The 9,828-nt window shown below is 36.6% G+C and overlaps 2 protein-coding genes across 2 annotated transcripts; one reads left to right on the forward strand and one right to left on the reverse strand.

Annotated features, from left to right (window-relative positions):
* Positions 1-2,535: 2,535 nt before the first annotated feature.
* Positions 2,536-4,288, reverse strand: LOC132549582 (uncharacterized; the record flags this gene model as incomplete). Its single annotated transcript, XM_060213523.1, has 3 exons — positions 2,536-2,636; positions 3,168-3,301; positions 3,969-4,288. Coding segments are annotated over 3 exons (555 nt in total), but the record flags the coding sequence as incomplete, so codon positions are not given.
* Positions 4,289-8,162: 3,874 nt separating this feature from the next.
* LOC132549559 (uncharacterized) lies at positions 8,163-8,984 on the forward strand. Its single transcript, XM_060213497.1, has one exon. It carries the CDS (start codon positions 8,163-8,165, stop codon positions 8,982-8,984), a length of 822 nt encoding a protein of 273 aa, XP_060069480.1.
* The last annotated feature ends 844 nt before the right edge of the window (positions 8,985-9,828 follow it).

Genomic DNA, 9,828 nt, shown 5'->3' on the forward strand with positions numbered 1-9,828 from the left:
GCGCGGGAGAAATTTTCACGATCTAACGACCTTCGCGTAATTAGCGCAAATCTCCCTCCCCTGTAAATTTCTACGTTTAAAGTATTATGTACGGTATTGTATGACATTAATACATGAACTACTAACTGTGTAGAAAATATTGTAATATAGTAACGTTTATACATACACAAAATATACATGTTACTAACATAAAAAACTAAAACAATCCCCTAAAAAGTGGGCTTTTATTTAAGGACGCAATCTCGACAACAAAGACTGGTTCGTGACTACAGCTTCCTGAGATAGGAACGAGGCTGTCTGGGGTGAAAGACGATGCAAAAAATATGACAGACGTAGCAAATGAATAAAATAACTAAATAGCTAAATAAATGAATGGATAAAAATAGTTAATGTAATTAGCTGTTTTGGGACATTTTGATCACAACATCGCAACAGATAGCGGAACAAAACAGACCGACTCATTACTCGTTATGACCAGACCATTCACTCCCAATTTTATTTGCTGACAAAACGTATCTTTTTGTTAACGGAAAATAAAACAACAATTCGCTGATCAGTAATCGAGGGTATCACGGGGTCGATTTCAGCCACAGAAGCACGATCTGCCATGGCGCCAATCCAATCGATTTTCTTATTCAGAACTAACAGACATTGCTGTGTGCTATACCGTTCCTCGGGGGTATCAAATATGTACTTAACGTTTAAAATGGAGTTTTGGAATCTTATTAGATCCAGACTGTTCGTCGTGATTGTAATATATTAAACTTTGTGTATCTGAGAAATATATCAAAGTGAAATAGAAAATTACACTATCCTCTCAGAAACACAATGATATATAACAGTATTATTGGTCGATATGTGTCCAGCTCAATATGCTGGAAAATACCAACGTAAGAACACAAATTCAATAAAGCTAGGGCAAAAAATTAACGATTCATACGGATACCCCTGAAAAAAGTACAAGAATAACACCAGATATTCCAGAAGAGTAAGCATAAAAAAACCTTAATACGGACAAGGTTTGGGTGTCTGTATAACCTCTAATGATGCGCTCGGACAAAAAATGACGGTTGGGTTATTTTGTAAATAAAGAGACAATTGAGGAGTCACCCACTTAATTTGAATTTTAATCCTGTGATATGTAATTCCTAAAGATAGTTAAAAGTGTCTGTAATAGAATACATTTCTACCTATATGTATGTAATCACATCAGTAACTGCAGATCCAAGGTGCGTGGTACGACGCTCACCACCGTTGGCTTTTTTTGTTTCTCGGGAAGCTGTGAAAGCTATGATCTTTGCGGGCGTGGTAGTCTTTTGGCAACGCACTTTATCCTGATTTTTCTGAATGACACGCGACTGCTCTCCCGTATCTTGTTCAGTGAGGTAGCCACAGCTACTAAAATGATACTTCGCCCCAAAATGACTCTGGATGTTTACGAGGTCGGATGAATTTAAAAAATAAACAATTAAATTTGTATGCAGTCAACCCATTACAAGAGTACTAGACGGCCAATGCAACAACGAAACATTCTCGCTTTATTATGAAGACACAATGTTCCTTGCTTCAGTCGTTCCGATTACTTTCTTGTTTGTTTATTATTTTACGTCCTATGAACAGTTAGGGTCATTTATGGACGTGCCAGAATCAGGTGGCGGAGAAAAGTTCGTCGTTGGCCTCGACCCACAGGACTAGAGGTCAAAAAGGTCAGACGCCTTCAACACTCGGCTACCGTGGCCCCGTGATTCGTGAAGTACAAGCCAATTCATAATTTGTTTTGCAAGCCTTTTCTAGATCGGTAAAATGACCATCTTTATTCCTTTCTTTGACTTTAGTAGTCATTTCACCTTAATCCCATACGTTGTAAGACGTATACATTGTATCTTTACAATATATATAAATATATATTTGAAGTTACAAAGTTTTATCATTATACAACATTACCAGATTAAAATGTTAACCAAACTAGCATGGAAACATTGACTTTTGAACTTACGCATAAACATGTTACAGGAACTACTTTTGCTAAACGAATAGATTTGTTTAAATTTTAACGCACGCGGACGATGCTTTTTTCTATTGAATAAAAATGTAAATATTTATGTCACGTACTAACAAGAATTGCTCTACAATAAAATTTGATGAAAAAACACTGATGTATAGATATAGTGATTGGAAATTTAATTTTATGTTAATCATGTATTTTATGAAGCATCTCTTCCAAGAACATAATCTAAAACATAATTATACTGATAAAATATTACTTAGAATGATTTAATTTAAATATTCTTTAGGACAATAAGTTTTACATCTAAGAAACTTATAGTTAACACAACACAACAAACTATATTTAGATTGACCACGACCTATATATTATTGTCGAGGGAGTTTTCTACCACTATATCTTCCAGAGTTGTCGTTCCTGAAGCCCGCAATGCACAGTAAGAAATTGAGATGAAAGGAGTGAAAAAAGTAAAGCATTATATTTCACTGCAAAATATGAAAGTAAAAGTTACTTAGATTGGGATTAATCGTTCATACGATGGAAACGGTGTCTTTTGTTGTTGACGTAGCGTCTGCTGTGGTTTGTGTGATGGGGGAATCGGCTACAACAACAGGGTTGTCCTTCATTGTGACTGAAAATGAGAGTGACGTTTTAAAGATTCAGCTTATTAATCTTTAACTATATTCAGTTAAGTTGGCTATGATCTGAAAGTTCACAATTTATAAAATTTGATGTATAACTCAAATTACATGTATAGCCAACTACGAGAGCCATGGAGATCATGCATTCACAGAGATTCCGATTTGCGCTTTTTAACTACATTGCTTTGGATTGATGTAATCAAATTTGAGTATCAAAAGTACCAATGCTACTCCACGAATTTATATTAATACATTAATAAGTAAATTGTTGAAAATATGACATAATATTTTCTGTATTCGGTAAATTTGTGGACCTACTGTTAATCCGCGAAATCTAGTAACCGCAACCATAAAACAATGTTTTTAAAACTACGAAATCTGAGCTCCACAAAAATATAGGACTTTAAAGTATTTTTCTAATGTTAAAAGAAGGAAGACAACCTTCAAAAATATTAATACTTTCAACGCTGAAAATAAGATAAATAATATCAAATTCGTACTTATTTCTTCATCGGTTTTACCCGATCCGCATTCGATCGCTGCCGGGTCAATTCTTTTTTTCTCTTTCGACACGCAATGGGCAACGCACAATAGAAATACAACTATGAATGTAAACAGGCTCCCTCCAATAGTACACCCGACAATGATTCCAATTCTGTTTAATGAAAAAACCAAAAAAATATCGGAAATTATATCGCCAGAGTAAAATGTTCTGTACTTCTGGCTTGAGTTGAAGCCAGGACATAACAATATGGCGGTTACATTTAGCTGCCATTTAGCTTAAAACTTCCGGCCTGAAAACAGTATCACACACACACACACAGGTACACTTACACTATAAAAATGTTTGGTCTCTCTTTGCTCTGACGCACTAGTGTTGATGTTTACTTGAAGGTCCCGTATGAAAGTGAACTAAGCACGTGATATGACGAATTCTAGAAAAGTTTTGAAAAGTGTTTTGTATTTTTACTAGTGTTGTTTATTGTAGGAGAGACCGATTTACAAGAAATTAATTAAATTATCTCTCTCTCGCTGTCTCTCTCTCTCTCTCTCTCTCTCTCTCTCTCTCTCTCTCTCTGTCTCTCTCTCTCTGTCTCTCTCTGTCTCTCTCTCTTTCTTTCTTTCTTGCTTTCTCAGTCTCTTCTCTGTCTAAACATGTCGTCTTGTCTTGTTAATATGTATTTTATTAAACTTTATAGGAAAGGGCTTAATATAAGTTAGAAAACTTGTGCCTAATCCTGCTTGTATATTTGATACCAATAAAGTATGTTTAAATCAAATGTGTAGCACATATGTCTGGGAATAGCTATTTCTATACTTACGTGCTTGATTTCTTATCAGATGATTTGTAGGAAGGTATATCACCGAAGTCCGCACAACAAGTTTTGTACGAGTTCGAGTAATAGGTGGTTGTATATCCGACAGATAATGTACAACAGCGGTTCGCGCAGTATTTGGGTCCATGCTGATAACTATAATAATAATAATACCGGTGGCTGTAGTCAGTTGTTACTTGATAGCGGCCATAATACCAGTCCATATAAGTTTGATAGAAAATTCCGACACAATACTCACCTCCCAAACACTGACCTAGATAATCAAAAACAACAATATAATTAGTAACCAGGATACGTACTTTCAAATATACACAGAAGTTTTATTTGAATAATGGATCATTCGAAAAAAAAATTGAATTAAGATTTAATAGCCTTGAGTTTCTCAATTCGCTGTTGCAGGAATTAACACAGAACGTTCTAAGTACACATGTACCTGGTATATGTTTCTACAGGAATGTGTAAAACAAAGGCCTTAAATATAAATCTCAATTTTAAAGATCAATCAAAATTATATCATTTAGGTAAAAAAAATTTCATTCGATGCCAAAAAATCCCGCCGTGTAGTTGGTTAGACAGTGTTCAAATTTCTTGGCTGGGCGATTTGGTACCCGGATAGACCACGAGTCAAAATTATCTTCCTTCCTCAGTAGTGTTCACCATACATTAACACAATACATCATGTACAGTAAAGTGTGTTGTTTCAAAGGTTTCAGATTTGATTTTCCTGTCAGAATTGTACCCGTGTTTAATAGATGATAATTTTACGATGTTAGTAACGGTATATACTTACCTATCAAAGCTATTAATATCGTAAATAGCAGGGACGGAGTTGTAGTATTGGTCATGATGGCGTCGACCAGGAAGTGGCGCAATGTTTCGGTTTATACGCGTTTGCTATGAAGTGTATACGTAATTAGGGGAACTGCTCAGATCATACAAATCCAGACAAGCTAAAAACCAGAAATATGAAATCTCATGTAGAAAGTAAAATGTAAGGAATGAAATATAAAAAGAAAGGGGAAAAAATTGACAAATTCATCAAAGTATTCTGGACAATAAAACACGGATTTTTCTTCACCTAATTGGGTAGACGTTTTGAAAATTTGAATAGATGAAGTTAACAAAGCTGTTAAGGATATTGACAGCACGGTCATTATTCAGAGTTACCCGACCATGAAATGCTGATCGACTCAAAAGACAGACACTTGAACAAAACCTTTAAATAGCATATTTTGAATAGCGACACACGGGACTGTCTGTTGACTGCACATAAGTGGCATATTATATATACGTTATGTGTGCACCTGTTCGCACAAAACAACAAAGTACTACCAAAGTATGATACATGTATATCGACGCCTGCTGGTTAATATGTTAGCTAATAAAAACATTTGAGTGATCGTATTTTTTCTAAACTTATTTTGTTTAAATTCTGGCATTTCGTCCAATGTAAATAAATAGTAATGACGGGGGAAAAGTCTGAAAATTTGGCTTGTATGGAATCCCCCACCCCCCATTTTTTTTTTTTTTTTTCGATCTTGGGTATAGGAAATAAAAGTTATTCTGAACTGTCCATTTCTGGATAGTGACACTCCTGTTTCCAAAGTACCTGCTGCTTATATGTTGCAGTTGATTCAATATTAGAGGACTTACTTTTCACGACTTTCCGTGACAGGTTCCGACAATGGACGGAAAACATAACTATATAATTTCCAGATATGGACGATGATAGGGACGAAGGGGTAATTAAATGGTCATTGTCTTGACCTCGTTTGAAAAAAAATACCTCTGTCTGTTGTTACGATCAGATCCATGGTCGTTAGTATGAGAATGATTTCGTGCCGTTTTTTAAATTCGATTTCCGTTTCTGAGAATACCGTACTTTACCTTTTTGCTCCTATAACAGAACTCACATGAAGAGGAAACAGATGTATGACTTCATTAAATGTCTATCAATGAATTTGATTCGAAAGAGGCTATTCACTTGTATCTTTTCTCGAGCGTTTTCTTCGATTTACCCATAGCAATGACCTTGACGTAATTTCAATGTTATAACGTTCAAATACGTCATAAACTTTTAAACATTTCATAAGCAGGATTCTGAGGCGAGGTGCTATCTACATATGTACAGTGTAATGTCCTTGAATAAATTATCTTGACTGATTCCCTTTGTCGCAGAGGTCAAGTGTTTCTTTAAAATTCCGCGTGATCTAGAGAACTGATAGCCCAACTTGAAAGTTCAAAAGACTTGTAATCCTTATATTTGGTCAGTAGATCCCTCATATGAATGACCTTGAGCTTTTCCAACGTCAAAATGGCCAGATATATTGAAAATTGAAAAAAAAAACTCTGGATCCTAATATTGAGACAAAAAGTTTCATTAGATAAATGCCCTTGACCTATTTTCTTGGTCTCATTGTTTAAATGAGAACAACTTTAACTGACAACACCAAAATATCGAGAACATCATTTTTGGATTCATTACATTGTGAATTGGTACCGAAGTAAACTAAAACAATTTTCCTATACTGTTCTTACTGTTCTTGTAAGCGATACAAGGCAACCCTGTGCCCCTCTTTAAAAATAATTCACAAACATATTCCGAATGTCAATACATATGCATGGACGTCATCTAAGGACGTGGTGAAGTATTTGTTTCACATAATTTATTGGGGTGTCTCACCACTACCGTTTCAATCGTATGACGACATCGTGTGACGTATTTACGACATTTTTTTGTTAGATCAACATTTTCCCTAGATCCTAGATTTGTTAACAATGTTTTTATCGTGTTTATCATTTATCATTATCGTACAGGCCGCATTTTTTTGCTATCCTCCAGAAAATCGAAAAGTGTCCCTAATATGAAGGTAATTCGTTTTTTTATGTATGAAATCTGATAACACGTACAGGATTATCACCAGCAGAATGAAATGCAAAAATACGTACACAATTATCGCTTTGAATGAAATGACTGCGAAAACAGTTGCTATGGGCTTTGGAGGCTTATGACTTATGTTCGCCGTATATTGTGCTGAAATCCGATTATCAGTAAAACTATTACTACTTATTGTGTTACTAACTGTCTACTACTCGAGTCTGTACACAAGTTTACATGAACATGTATCACCTCCATGTAATGATTGTTTAATTCTCATTTCAGATTCAGCAAAACATATTGATGGATTTTCATCAGCGATTCTTTACCAGCCTTAGGATGCGCATGACTACGGACGGCAACGTCCGGTTGGCGTAAAGGTTAACAATAAAAGAGAGTTTCGAGAGTAAATAAAAAACTGGATGGAAAAATAAAGTACTCAGGAATTGATTAAGACATTGTCTAACAAAATAAACACCACGATGTCCCGTGTAAATCAAACTTGTTCTGTGTACCAGTGAAGGATATTGGTACGTTTTATGTATTAGCCACGGACGAATATAGTGTGACATATTTAAAGGATACCGATTAAAACTGTGGTTAGCTCAATTGTTGACAGTTTTGTGAATATAAACGTAGAGACAGCATGTACCTTAATTGTTCTGGTTTTGAATGTGTAAAGACGGCTACGGTACAACACTCGTATGGTAAATACCGACTACTGCATAGTCCCGCGTGGGAAAGAAAATCTGTCTGTTTGGCCAGTTTCTCGGCGGTGACAAATGTCATTTGATCCATACGTTGTACTGGAGATAATGCACTATTTTTGGACGTAATCGTTTATGTCATAAGATCCGAATGCGCATTACTTGTTTTTTAGAAAGTCGTCTATTTGACCAATCTGTTGGAGTTTAATTCAGGAAGTGTTTGTATTTGGCTGGAGAATATGCGTTTATTTGAACAGGCCAGGCGACAAACGCAACAAAAGTGAATTGGCAAGGCTACAAACTTGTGTATAAGTATTATGCTCTGTTATTGCAATGGGAGAAATTTGAATGCCTTATCAACAACGATCAGTCTGTGTTTATGTTTTTTTTTATTTATCTATTTTTTTCTTGAATTTCCGGAGTTGACCAGTTGCAGTTATTAGCCTTTGGATTAAGGAATTGATATATATATCTGGAAACTACACTTGTTAGTGTATTAAGATAAAAAAACTCATTTAAGCGTATCTCTACCTGTTCCGTGAATTATAAATTTTTGTTTTAGAAACATTTTGTGAAATACAATAATTCTTAAAGATGGACACTTTAAACATAGGTGCAGCAGAGCAAAATAAAAAGTATATTGAACTCTTGCACGATGAGGAAGACGAAGAAGCCATTCATGATATTCGGAGGCGAGGGTCAAATGTGTCGTTGTCAAGATATCGGTCATGTCCTCAACTTCTCGATGAACTGAACGTAAGCAAGGGTCAGATTCAGTCATTTGAGACGACAGTGGATGACTCGGCACGTCTTGGGAATAAACTTAGTCCTCAAAGTCCCGTTCCACTGATGCGTAAACATTTTCAGTTTGACCAAAATGGCATGCCAGGATCAGCAACTCCAACACCTCCATCCACGCCTCGAAGTCGGCGTAGTGTTCATTCACAGAGAGATTCACCATCGACGCCTGTCCAGGGCTCCTCGCCCATGTCCACGCCTCGTTTACTACACAGACCACACCTCTCACGCCCTTCTCTCAGTCGCGACTCCTCCGCTGATAGCCAGAACGACAGCCGAAACGGGTTTATCAGTGATTCTAAAAATAATTTCACGCACGTGCCTTTCACTGATGACGTAACACGAAGACAAGAACACGCGTCATCCACGACGGTCACGGCCAGTCCACAAAGACCTGGGATGGCCCGCGGGGACGGGACTGGAACGACCGAGGGAACAGGTCTAGGAGGACATAGAAAACTCTCTGCACAGCTCAATTACCTTGGTCCTAGCATTATCAGTGGGGATCCTTCGACTGAGTGCAACCAAGACAAGTGTGAGAAATGGCTTCAATCCCTCCATCTATCAAAACCGGATAAAATCAAGTCACGAAGTCATATACAGTTACCGCCTATATGACGTCACAAGGTGTGTTTTAATTGGTTAGACGACACAACTTCTGCCTGTGACCATTCAATATTAAGCAGAGTTGTCGTTCTCTAAAGTAACGATATATGTAGGATACCGCAATGCACTCTGGGAGAGATTGGCGACCATTGTGTTATATGCATTGAAAAACACGTGATCATTCGATCAGTTTTAAGTGCAAGGGTTCAATTACCCTTTATTTTTTGTGAATATCTTAGATAGTGATAATTGTCTTTAAGTGTGGTTTCCATATTGTTTTCCCCAGGATGCATCTCTACATAAATTCAGTAGCTTCCGTATAAGAGGTCAAAGAACAACAACAGCAGCAGCAGCAACAGCAGCAGCAGCAGCAGTAGCAGCAGCAGCAGCAGCAACAACAACAACAACAACAACAACAACAACAACAACAACAACAACAACAGCAGCAGCAACAACAACAACAACAACACATTTACATGGGACTATTAAGCCAGCTCAAAAATAGAAATCGAAATTACATTGTTTTTCAAACTTGAAAATTCTGATGACAAATGCTTTCTATGGGGTAAAGCGCTTACCTCAATTTGTCATTGTTAAAAATAAACGTATTCACAGTAAAACAATAAGCTGTTACAGGGCGCCATTCTACTTATTATCCACCAGGATGGGATTCATATCAACTGTATGTCCAATCTGGTAAAAGTCTATTGTTTGTATTTCAATTCCGTTGTGTAAGCAAAAATACCCTACACGAAAACATCGTTTAACTCTGCCACTTATCGGAGGGGTGACGTCATCTGACTAGGTGAACGAAAAATGCCAACGAAATATAGTTTCCCTAAAACAGGCACTAGAA

Source organism: Ylistrum balloti, unplaced genomic scaffold (genome assembly GCF_031769215.1).
Source record: "Ylistrum balloti isolate Yb309-2 unplaced genomic scaffold, AGI_CSIRO_Ybal_v1 Utg370066, whole genome shotgun sequence".
NCBI lineage: Eukaryota > Metazoa > Mollusca > Bivalvia > Pectinida > Pectinidae > Ylistrum > Ylistrum balloti.

Coding starts and splice junctions, on each gene's coding strand:
- LOC132549559 (XM_060213497.1), top strand. CDS start 8,163: ATGGACACTTTAAACATAGGTGCAGCAGAGCAAAATAAAAAGTATATT.